General features: G+C 37.5%; 1 protein-coding gene across 3 annotated transcripts in view; it reads right to left on the bottom strand.

Moving 5' to 3' along the window:
- The window catches only part of LOC150078460 (epidermal growth factor receptor kinase substrate 8-like), a 234,340-nt gene that overhangs the window by 66,829 nt on the left and 154,195 nt on the right, over positions 1–13,316 (bottom strand). For all 3 annotated transcript variants that reach the window (XM_090384181.1, XM_090384182.1, XM_090384183.1), the window contains one exon: positions 3,876–3,964. In XM_090384181.1, coding sequence (XP_090240307.1) covers positions 3,876–3,964 — 89 coding nt within the window. The remainder of the gene's footprint in view (positions 1–3,875; positions 3,965–13,316) is intronic.

The raw sequence follows: 13,316 nt of genomic DNA, 5'->3' as shown, positions 1-13,316 counted from the left end.
GAAGGAATTTATTCATTTGTTAGATTTATTGGAGGAAGATTGATCTGACTGTTTTTTCTGGGAAGGTTTCTGTCTGCTTAGTTTTGATTTTTCATTTCTGGGAAAGGTTGGGCGTCCTGTATCCATGGTATCATTAGCATGTAACTCTAGTACTGTCTCTTCATCCTCTGACTGAACCTCCATTTCCATGTTGCTAATCCTTGGTTTCGATTTCTTCTGGTTTTCAATAGTAGCTGATTTTGTTGTTTCTGGCAAGGTTGAGATAGCATCAGTTGGGATGCTGATTGGGGTGTTGCTGGTCTCACTGACTGTAGTTTTCTTATTATAAGTTAACGCAGTTTTGGCCCAGGCGGCAAAGGAAATATTCGGTTCGATGGAGACATCTGTTTAGGTTGGAGCTGAGTGGCTATTTTTTGTGACCGATGCATATGATCGGCTAGGCATGGTTAGCATTATTTGCTTTCTTGCTTCAGGGTATGTGACTTTATGCTCCACTTTATACTTCTGGATTTTTTTCCGTGTTTTCCAAAGGTCACACGCTTTAGAAAATGCAGGATGGCTTCCTTTGCAGTTTGGGCAAGTGGGAGTGGAAGCTGTACAGTCTCCTTGGAAATGCTCCTTGGAGCCACAAATAGGACACACAGCATCGCCTCTGCATGCAGTCTGTGCATGGCCGTACTTCTGGCACTTAAAGCAGTGAATGGGATTCGGAATGTAAGGTCGAATCTTGCAGTTTAAGTAACCTGCTTTGACAGAAGATGGAAGATTCGGAGTGCTGAACGTCAAAATAATGGACCTAGTTGGAATTAGGTTGCCATCTTTTTTGGTCATTATTCTCCGAGCATGTGTCACCTTTTGTTCGCTAAGTTCTTGTACTATTTCTTCTTCAGAAACAGTTAGTAAGTCCCATTCACTGATAACGCCTTTAGACGTGTTCAGGGTGTTATGGGGCGTAACTGACACTGGGATATTGTTGAATGTTGTTAAATTTAACAATTTTTCTGAATGGGATGTTTTTGAAGTTTCAATTAAAAGGTCTCCAGATTGGAGACGCTTCACCATTTTAGGGGATCCAACAACCGATTCTAAACATTTCTGTATTAGAAATGGCGATAACTTGCCTACAGGTTGTGTGGATAATGAGTGCATTATTAGAAATGCTGGCATATCTGCACTCTGTTTTTCAGTCCGCTGTCTCTTCGGACGATTCAAGTCATGCTCTGAATCAGATTTGACAGGTCTGGAGCCCGTGGGCTCTAGCGGTGGATATGCATCGCAATCCATCGCTGCTCCTTTTAGCCCCGGAAGAGGGAATTCCTTCTCCCAGGTTACCGACCCCGCCACGTGGAGGCAGGAGCGGTGCCAACCAGTGATCAAGTGATCAGCAGAAGAGGAGAGCAGTACGTTGCTAGCGATAGCAGTAACGTTGCAAGCAGGGTTAGGAGTAACGTTGCTAGCGGTGAAGCAGTGACGTTGCTCAGCGAGGGAAGCAGTAACGTTGCGAGCGGTGGAGGGATTATTAAAGCACTAGTACTCGCCCTAGGAAAAATCGCTAGAAAATCGCACTAGAAAGATCGCTTGGGAACTATCGCTTGGCACTCGGGGCCTCTTTACCCTTGATAACAGCTATGTCTTTAAGTAAATCCCACGTCAGCATGCTGTGATTACTGCCACTTAGTGGGTGGGTCACTTACCTGCAGATTCTTAATACATGAAGAATCACTGCTGATAATCAGATCAGCATATTGCCTTCTTTTGTTGCCTCTGGAACATGCTGTTGTAGAAAACAGTCATTCAATAAATCCACAAAATTTGCTAGTGTTTGAATGACCAACAAGAAATTCCAGTCTATATTGGAAAAGTGAAAATCCCCCATTATAAGACATTCTGATTTACTGGCCAACTCTATATTTCCATATAGCTGTTGTTATACCTACCAGTCATAGGTCTATAACACACTCTTACTCTTATTTTCATTGGATTTCATTTCTATTTTAACTAAGTGCAAGTCTTAGCCATATTGTACATATCTGTCATGAATATATATTTTATTATTTTAAACAAGTCTTATCATTATCATTTATTTAATAATTCCATAAATTTATAGTATTTTTTTATTTTTTGTGAAGAGTGAAATTACTGGGAGAGTGAGCTTGTCAGCTGAGAAGAGGAAACTTTCAGTCATTTTTTTCCCAATATCATGCTGATTGCGGGTTTATATACTTAGGCAGACCTACAGAGGATGTAAGATAAGTAAGGAAGAGAAACACTAAAGAAGCATCTGTCTAAAGGGAGGAGACAGAGACCTGTCTCCTCCCTTCCCTTCCCTGCCTCCCCCCCATACTTTGCCTGGTGGGCTCGTCTCCACTAACCTCTTTGGGGATGCCTATTCTATCATCCCTATTCTTCTATCTGTTTTTCCCCAGTCTTCAGTCACTCCCCCTCACTAAACCCTCTGAGTACACCCCTTAACAATGCTGCCAAATTCTAGCGTACTCACCCCCCCCCCCTTTTTTTTTTCAGGCTTGCCACTTAAATCCTTGGAAATTAGGTGGTGGAGCCTGCCAGAGTACTTAAATAATCTACTGGGTGTCTGACTTGCCTCCTCGTGACAAAGTGTGGGCAACGGTGGATCCCAATAGGGGCCCAACAGCTAAATGGTCAGAGAAATAACAGAACATAATACTACACAACAGACCACTCCCCACACACTTTTTAAATCTCTGGCCTCCACAGAGTTTTGTGTCACTCACAAAGAATACAATGTGGAGATGGGGGAAACCCCTGGTGCCATCAGACACACTTTACTAGTTCTGAAAAGGAAAGAATAAGTCATCATAATCTCATTCCTGCAGTCTCTTACCGGCTCCATATGACATATGGATTAGCCGAGAGAGAGACAGATGCATTCCCTTATTATTATTATTATCATTAGCCATATGCTTTTGCTGCACCAGCCAGAAAAAAAAAAAAAAAAAAAAAAATTCTAATTTACCCTAAGAGAGAGAGAGAAGGAAGTAGAAGGAAATCACCAAAGAAGAGAAGAATGATGATATCCAGCTCAGGACCCTGGGTGTGCCAAGCCCATGCTCACCAGATGTGAGCCCCTGGGGTTAAGAGACATCAGATGTCTGTTACCTTTAGTCAAAGCCAAAATGTAACAGTAAATATGCCAGTTTTCTAATTATTTGGATTTTGCTTTACTTATTTTAATAAGAGTTAACGTAGTTCCTTAATGTTTTGCATATGTAATTGTTCAAGATAGAACAATGAAGTGCATTTAAAATTTTCAACACAGTCTTGTGCTTCCTTTTTAATTCAAGTGTCAATTTCCAATGTGGTGTCATACAAATCATATATTAAACAGATAAATCAAAGGTCACATAAATATCACATAAGTATCACATAAATAGTATAACTAATAATAACTTTAAAGTTTATTAGTTAACTTCAGCAAAGAGGCCAAAAATATTAGTATGCCATTAGAAATAATTGATCGTTATTGTTTATTTGTTTATTCTACTTCAACCTTACAGAGAAAATCCAGGATGAGAAGAAGCAGTTAAAAAAATTAATATTCAGTATGAAATTCAGAGATAAATATACAAACTACACATTTAAAGCAGAAGTCAAATAAAAAAATTACAGCAAGGATCAATATTTATTTAGAATACTAGAATTTCTTAGTGAAAGAAATGATTTATTGAGTCTTTGGGCCATCATATTCCTCACCGGTATTCTTTTAAGAAGACAAGTACTTCTATTTGTTTATATAATTTTTCAACATCTATACAAGCATTATATTAAAATAAAATAATGTCATGTAACCTAGGTAATATTCTATTTTAAGAGAACTAAAAAAAAGCAATACTTACCAACAAATTAAACGATAGCTTAAACTTTTGGAGAACATCAATAAATTCTCTTTCTGGTGGAGGCTTAGCTCTCATACTCAACATCCCATCTGAAATTAAATATCAGAAAATTCTTTTATTCAGCAAAATGTAGTAGCTAACGTATTCATATTCTCTGTAAATTGATATTCTTCTGTTTTTAATAAAATATCTTATTAAAACCAAGCATGCCACTTGCTTGCATGCATGCATGCATGTATGTGCATACACACACCCACAAGTATATTTGATTCTCCTTTTTTTTTTTTTTTTTTTGTTTACCAGTTCCAACTGTGTGATAATGAGATACTATGAAAAGCCAACTTATTATGCATGTTGGATTTTTCATGAGCAGCTATCTTTTCTTGATATCTGCTCACATTGGCAATGCTCAATTATTTTAATACATGATTTGATTCTGAAGTTCAATTTGTGATGTAAGTTCTTGTGCCATCACCCCTTTCACCCACAACTGCTCAGGAAGACAAGCCAATATGGCTGCCTTACCATTCGGATGTGCTGTACACCGCTCCGCAAAAATGTGTTCGGAATATGTGTTTTAAGTTAAGCCAGTTATCCAAATTGTGTACCCAAGGAGTAATATTCATCAGAGGATCACAATGGTGAGATTTGTTTCTCTTTTTATTGGGTGTTTTAATACATTTCAACTCGTTTTCAATTCAATGCTGGTAACAATGTGTCAGCTCACCATGGTGGCATTGTTATAGCGCTGGAGAGGGTAGCAAACTACATATTTCTCTGTCACCATGGTTGACATGCACTCTTGACTGCGGAGGGTGACCCTTGTTTCTAAACAGGGCACTAATTGTGTCTCTACAATTCTGTGACTTTTGATTTTGCTATTCTGGTCATAATTATGCACAGAAGAACTAAAATGTCCACATTTCCCTCTTGAACGAACAATGTCATTCATTGCCCGAGGACACTAAGTTGTGAGTAATCTCCCCCACCCTCAATGATTTCCTGGAAGTGCTCGCTCAGTCAAAAGTTCCGGCGCTCTCCGAATTAATCCCTGCCTGGAGCTTGACCTGTGGCAAAATAGGAAACAACTCATCTTCCATCTGAAAAACAGAAAGTAAAATCCTCCAGGCAGCAAAGCTATAGGGCAGCTCCACTTATTCTTTACTGCCACATTAAAGAAATTAAAAGAATTAAGATAACATTTAGACAAAGAAAATGGATTCCATAAATCGTTCCAACCTCGTTAATCCGAAGACAACGCAGGAAAATCAAGAGCATTGCAGCCACAGATGGCAAACAACGAAAACTCTGAAATTATAGAAAGTGAGGACATTGTGCGAAGTCAATCTGGCTCCACTACAGCCAAAGGAAAACATAAAAAATATGCGACACCAAAAATGAAAAGCGTGACTTGCTCCAAAAGCGAGAATAAGGATCCTGCTGAACAGCCTGTGATACAGGCAGACAACTGCGGGGAAAATATACCCCCAGACAAATCGCCGGACTTAGAGATTGTCAGCCGTGGGCTGCTGCACCAACACACCAAACGAAGGATAACTACACATTTGGGATACACTACGGACCCAACTCTGACTAGACCACAGGAAAAATGACGTCTTACAGACCACATGAGAACAGTGTGGCAGAATCAGTGGAATGACTCCACTAAAGGCCACATAACTAGAAGCTTCATACCAGACATTGGACGTGTTTACCCTATTTCCCCGACCTAGTACTCTCCTGGACTTCATACCACTTACCTGCTGACAGGGCATGGCTCCTTTAGGAAGAAGCTACACAATTTTGGAATCTCGGACATAGAACACTATAGATGTGGACAAGAAAAAAACTTTGGAGCACCTGCTCTACAAATGTAATATCTGTGAAGACCTCCGTGGCCTGCTGTTTACCAAACTACAATCCATCCTTAGAAATCAGGAGGACATAGTGCTGCAGAAAGAAGAAAATTATAAGGCTTTCATGCTTTTCACTCAAAATCTCTTCACGAGGCAAAGAGCACTTCCACCACCCTGAAACAAATTTCAGCATTTGGACTACCGAATGGACACAAAGAACACAACTGGCCATTGAAGACTAGCTGAGTGACTACAGGACTTGAACACAAGAGGCGGTGACAACCTACAGCAACTGAAAGACAACTGAGTCCTTACTGGATACGACCAAACACTGGGACCTAGATGTATCTGGCCTGTCACGTGCAGGTGACACATCCTGGCCTCTGCCAAGACTAAGTCCACCACCTGGAGAGTCAAATTGAACGACTTAGATTGCAGCCTTGCTGCCAACTAGCCAAATGAAGACCCAGGTCCGACACCTTGCCGGACCTGCTTTTATCTCCTTTTCCTGGCGGGGGGAGACACCTCCTGTCCCCTCCTCTCCCTGCCAAACCCACTTTCCCTCTGGTGTGGCATGGGCATGCCCACTGAACATTTGGGGGCCACCTTCTCTATTGGTCCCTTTCTTCTTTTCTACCCTCCAGCCTTCCTTCTCCCCACCCAAATCTATCTACCTTCACAGCCCCACATGTCAAAATTGTAACTACACCAAAATTGCTTGCCCAACCCTTTTCAGCCAAAAAGAGTCGGGTAAGCAATTTATATGTATAATAAAACTGATTCAGCGTACAATCCCTTCTCACTCTTAAAGCAAATCTCTATGACCAAACAAAAGCATCAACAGTGATTAAAGCATTTTTTTTTAGGTCCTAGCCACTGAAATCTGAGGAAAGTAGGTGGCAGGACCTGCCAGAGTACTGATTCCTTACTGGTAACACCTAGCTAGCCTCCATGTGGTGCGGTATGGGCAACGTCGGGTCCTATCAGGGGCCCGATGGCCAATAAGTCAGATGAACAACGGGTACACAGGCTACACTATACACGATCCACACACTTTAAATCTCTGGCTTGACAGGGTACTGTCACCCGATGCAGAGAACACCACGGAGATGGGAGAAATCCCAGAAGCCACTAGACCCTCAACATACCAAATACTGCTCAGGAATACTTAAAGTTATACTGCAAATTCTTCCACTGCCCCCCCCCCCCATTGCTATCTGGGAATATGCTTATGGCTTCATAGTTGCCAACTCTCCAGATGTACAATGAAGAATCCATCTTTATCAATTTAACCCTTTTCCATCTCACTGGAATAATATAGTTGGTGACAGAGAGTTTCTTAAAGTCTTTCTGCAGAAATTCAGTTTTTCTCTATCTTTTTCTTTCACAAAAAAAATAATAAAACTACATTAAAATCAGATGTTTTTTAAATTTTGCAGATTTCTGTTTATTTTCATTTTAATAATTTCGTGGAGTTGGGGGAGACCCCAGAGCCACATTACAATTATCACTATACACTAGTACATATGTATTTTGAAGCTACAACATTTTTCAGTAAGATGTCAAAGAAATACAATGTAAAATTAAAATTTCAGAAGACAATACGAGGTGTAGCAATAAAGTTCACAGACTGATGCTGGTGGGTTCACGTTCAATGAGTTTGAAAAGAAACAGAAGTGGTATGCTGTAGTTAAAACTTCCTCCAACAGGTGGTGATACAGAGATTGTCTAGTAAGCTGACAGGTTACAACCAGTCAACAACCAGTTTCATTAGTAGCATTAATGTTCTATGTCATGATTTTGCAATGAAACAATATCAAATTTTGCTTTAAACTGGGAAAGGCTACAACAGAAATGAATGAAATGTTAAAAACTGTTTATGTTGATGAAACACTAAGTCATACCAGTGTGTTTGAATGGTATAAGCAATTTCAAGATAGATGTGACAATGTCCACGATGATAAAAGAAGTGGGTGTTCATCAACCTCTCTAAATGATGACAGAGATGCAGAAGTTCAGGAAATTGTAGCAAGAGATCGCCATTTGACCATAGAGAATGATGGCTGATGTGTTACAGCTAGATTATAAATAAGGAGATAATTTGTCAAATTCTGCATGAAGACTTAGGAAAAAGGAAGGTCTGTGCAAAATTTGTGCCACACAGCCTCATGGATAGGCACAAGCAACAAAGAGTGTCATCATGCGAAGACTTCATCAAGACAAGACTTGTCAGGACAATCCTAATTTCCTCATCCGTACTGCCACTGGAGATGACTGTTGAGTGTTCCAGTGTGACCCAGCGACAAACCATCAGGGCATGGAATGCACTTCAAAATCAATAACAAGGACCAAAAAGTTTAGTTTACAGAAGTCTCAGATCAAAAAAATACTGATCATGCTTTTCAACAAACAGTATGATTCACAAGGAATTTGTACCTGACAAGAAGAGCGTCAGTGCTGCATTCTACATACAAGTGTTTCAAAAGCCGTTGAAGCACATTTCCCTGAACCAGTTGCCTTTCCACGCAAAGGCAGCTGGCTCTCGTTGCATGACAGTGTCCCTGCCCATTCTGCATTTGTTCTGCACTTCCTCTTTCCTAAGGTGAAAAGTGCTCTTAAAAAAAAAGGCAGAGATTTCAGGATATTATGAACAAAATAAAAATGTAACCACTGAATGGGAACGTCATCTCTTTGGATGCCATTGCTAATGCTTTTCAAAAACTTTTAGAACAGTGTAATAAAACGAAACAAAATAAAACAATTTTTGAGCTCCTTTACTTTGTATTCTTTTTATTGCACCAATCTGGAAACTTTCTCAACACACCTCGTATATGAGAGATTTTCTATGTATTGTAAAATCTGAAAATGCAGCGCATTTGCCTTTGTATCATATTTAAATATAATTTTTCAATATCAAGCAGTGAGAAATGCAGTGTAATTAGATATTTCAAACAAATAGGCACAAGGACAGAGTGTAGTGCATAGAAAGAAATGCAAAAACAGATGTAGCATTGTGATGATGTCATACATGCCAAATGTTTATTTGCATCTTTTGTCATAGAACATGCTCTTCCTCTGAGTTGTGCTGATCATGCAGGCAAATCGTTCAGAAATGTTTCCTGAGAGTGAAATAGTAAAAAAAAATATGGTTACTGAAAAATAAAAACAATGTGCATTGTTAGTGAACTTGAATGGGTGGGGAAATATTTTTAGAAGAATAAGAGATATTTACCTCATTATGATATGTAGAACACTTCCGTATGATACTCTCCAGAAATTAATATGAATAAAATATTAGCGCAAAATGATTACAGTAAAAAGTCAATTGAACACAATTCAAATATTAACTAAAATTCAAAAAATTTATTAAAAAATCAATTAAAGTTAGAGGTAAATTTTTAAAAATGGTTTCCCTTCCTCAATTAAAGTTAAACTTTTGAAAAACAGTTTTCTTTCCTCCTCAATATGATACGTGGAACACTTCCATATGACCTCAAAATTTACGTTTAACTTTAATTGATTTTTAATTAATTTTTTAAAATTGTTTTTTTAATTGTGTTCAATTGATTTTTTACTGTAATCATTTTGTGTTAATCTTTTATTCATTTTAATTTCTGGAGAGTATCATACATAAGTGTTCTACGTATCATATTGAGATAAATTTATCTTATTCTTCTAAAAATATTGATATCAACATAGAACATATTGAGCACTACAGCTCTGTTATATACTATGGGTAGGGAAAGAAAAGGTAGTGATGAAAAAAGAATTATTTTGGTTTCCACTGATGGCAATAATCAAAGTGATTCCAAGCTGTATTCCATTGTGGTATATAAAAAACATTGTGGTAAATTAAAAAAAAAAAAAAAAAAAAAAAAAAAAGCCCAAATTGAAAGCAGATTTTTCCTAGTGCTAGCTTTGGAAGGGGAATTTACAAGGTACAACACTGTTCATCTTCTAAACAACATAAAGGCATGTGGGATTCCTTAAAAAAAAAAAAAAAAAAAACTTGTCTGGCATATACTGTTGATAATGCATCTATTATCATAGGCCTGAAAACTGAAATAGTAAGGTATTAAAGAGGAGACTGAGCAATTGGTGGCAATAGGCTGTCCTTGTAATCTTATTAATTTGTTGCTGAAAAAGTAGTTGTATGCCTTCCTCTGAGAGTGGATGAATACTTGGTGGGCATTTAATACTAGCTAGAAAGAAGTGCTAAAAGAAAATAGAGATTTAAACAATTTCAACTGATGCATCCCTCTGAAGTAAAAAAGATTTTGAGGAATGTGTATATACATTGACTGCCTTTGGTTAAATGTGCAACTAGACTGATAGAACAGTGGAAACCTTTGATAAGTCAATTTAAAGAAGAGGTTAGAAGTGGTAAGAAAAGCAATATGTACACTTTTCATAGTTACCAAATTATGAAGTACAAGCAATCACTGGTGAGTGGCAGTGAATCATGTTCTGAGACAGATTGATGAACTCAAGGACAAAAAATGGTTGGATGAGCAGAAATTTTCCCTCAGTCAGGTGATTGATTGTTGGAACAAACTCCCATCTGGTGTTGGTGGGCAATCTGAATAAATTCAAGGAAGAACTACAAACTGTTAGAGGGAATGGTCAGGTGAAATGGGAAGTTTGGGTTTTTTTTTTTTTTGGCTGTGCTGTATAAGCTTGCTTTCTTGCATCATTTGCTACTACTAGTAATAATAATTATCACTCCATAAGAAAAATATTTATTTATTTTTTTTTTTTTCACCCTTAAATGCACAAGTACTTTCTCTTTCAAGTACATTCATTGAACTTCTTTCCCTGTTATACTAGGCATGTATTTAAAACTACATGGCGACAATTTCTGTGACTTTGTGTATTGTCATTTGTTTACATTTTTAGCCACTAGCATTATCTTCTACTCATTACAAATATTTACAGATGTAAATAAGTTTAGTTGTTAGTGCTTAATATTCATTTAAATGTGCTTCCTAAAAATTTATCTATATCTTGGTATATCTTAAAATCTGGTACCTCTTAATCCCAGAGTATGCCAAATTTTAATATACTGTGATCATCACTTCATAAAACAGCTTTCCAATATTTCAGGAACCAATTATGATAGGCTATGCACCACACACATCAGTGCTGTTCACTGTTTGCTGTATTTGGTTTCTGCAAAATCAGTACTGTGCATTGCTTACTGTTGTTGATTTCTGCAAAATCCAGTGCAGTGCAATGCAGCTCCATGTGCCTCATCCTTCTACTAATATTTGTTTCATATGGTCTTCCTGCACTCCAAGTTGACAGTATTTGATGGGGTTTTTGTGTTTTGTGATCTACTAAAAATTCTCAGCTTGGCAATTATATCAGGCACCATTCATCTACATTTTTGGCTGCATTGGCATGAACAGATTGATTGCCAAAGATTAGTAACATAAGGCAGTGTATCAATACTAATAGAATCCATATTAGAAATCATTAATCAGAGGTGGAGGAATTCTTCATTACATTAGATAGAGTAGAGGCAAGTATTATTGGACAGGAGTTGGTTGGTTGGTTGGTTTTAATGAGGGGAGGGGTTTGGGCACAAGGGCAACTAAGGCCAAATTTTGCCTGTTGCAGTAGTTCTGCAAATGAAATCACTTCTTTTTTTTCTAGTCATATATCAGATACGTTCATATAAATGAATTTGCTTTAAAAAATTAAATAGGTCAGACAGGTTTGCATCATCACTGAGAATATGGTTCATCTCTAATGTGGACAGGAGTGTTTTCTTACCTTTTTTATTAATTGGCTGGATATGAGAAAATTTCCTAGAAGAAGGAAAAATACAAGTGGAATAAGAAGTGTGAAAAGGTGACACAGAGCAAGAGCAGCACAAGTTTGGAAGACAAGCAAAGAAATACCATCAGGACCTATAGCTTTCTTGCTATCATGATTGTCCCCAATTCTACAAACATCCTTGTGATGAGAGACCATGGAAGACATTGTGTGAACTGTATCGGTTATAGTAGGAGGTCATTTATCAAGATGGTCAATACAAGAATTAGAAGAAAAGTAGAATATAATAAACTAGTTCTATCTTTTGCTAAGGATGCTATAGAATCATCAGGTTGTAATAGAAGTGGGAGTTTAGATGGCCAGAAGTTGCAACCAGTAGCTTTTGCATGAGACAAGAAATGCCCAAGTACTGTTTGAATAAGAAGTGCATTTTCTACTGTTAGCCCTTTAAAAATTGAGTCTGAATTGATTAATAACTGCTCTACAATTATTTTGATCTTTAATTTAGGTAGAAAATGAAGCTACAGATTTGGATAAAAGCTAATTGTGATAAGGTTCTCTAGCACATTAGATTTAGAGTGCAATTTGGAATAAAGGATTTCATTTCCTTGACGTAATCTGAGCAAAGATTGGGATCAGAAGATTAGAGATAATAATTCAACCATGGAACTGAGAAATATAAATCAGAAAGGTCATCCCAATTTGCATTCCTGCAATGCCAAGTGTCTGGTACTGGAAGGTAAATGCACATGCTGTGTGAAAGCATTAGTAATTACAAAAGCCCCAGTATCTTAACCAGCTGTGTCCATGTAACTAGCAAAAACAAGCCAGTTGGAGTTGTAAACATCGAAATTACCAAGGAAAATTATCCCACTGTTTGGAAAGTTGAGTAGAGAATTTTACAGAATGGGAGTATAGAGATTTTAAGACACAGGAGATTCCAGATATGGAAGTCTCTGACAAAGAATGTCAGAATGGGCATATACAATGCCTCTGAAGTACAAGTAATCATAGAGAAAATAAGTAAGGTAACTGAGCTGAGTGGTAGTTGAGGTAAGCTGATAATTGAGATTCTGCCAGCAAGTGAGGCTTAGCAGACTGGAAGTGAAAATGGTCATCACTAATTGGAACTGAGACCCATATACATTTATAAATTGAAGCGGAAGCTGATTCTCTTAGTTTGACTGAATAAGCAAACTAATAAATGATGTATTTAGTAAATAAAGTAAAAGTACAGAAGGGGGGATACATGTGAATTCATTATGTAAATTTCTCTAACCATACCTGAAAAATAGGTGCAAAGATGTTTGGCTATTTTTGACCAATCCTAAAACTTGCCACAGAAATAGGTTTAGAAGATATTCTGCACTATCTATAGTTCCATCCATAGTTTATGATTAGAGAGAGCCTCATAGCTGCCAATTAAATGGGAGGTTTTGGGGACAAGATCAAAAAATACAAAAATCAGGAGTGCTTTCCAAAAAACAGGAGAAAATAGGAGACCTCAGAAAAATGAGCTTTTTTGTTTGTTTGTTTGTTTTTTTTTAAGTCCACAGTTAATTTGAAATTCAATGAAAGTTAATTTCTATGCTAGAAATTAACTTTCATTGACAAATTACACTTTTTATTAAAATATAGGTATAGAGTTGTTTACAAGTACTGTATACTTTATACATTAGCTTACCTAACACTTTTCTGTCTGTGGATTTCTTTTTGACATTCTACTAGATATCAACTGATTTTGACTTGCTTAAAGACAGATATTATTGCAGCTTTTTCTCCTTCAGAAATGAACCAAAGTTTTGTT

The sequence above is a fragment of the Mastigoproctus giganteus genome, chromosome 11, assembly GCF_048544385.1.
Source record: "Mastigoproctus giganteus isolate SK-2022 chromosome 11, ASM4854438v1, whole genome shotgun sequence".
Lineage (NCBI taxonomy): Eukaryota > Metazoa > Arthropoda > Arachnida > Uropygi > Thelyphonidae > Mastigoproctus > Mastigoproctus giganteus.
Note: the sequence above shows the minus strand (reverse complement) of the source record. Positions and strands in the feature narration are given on the sequence as shown.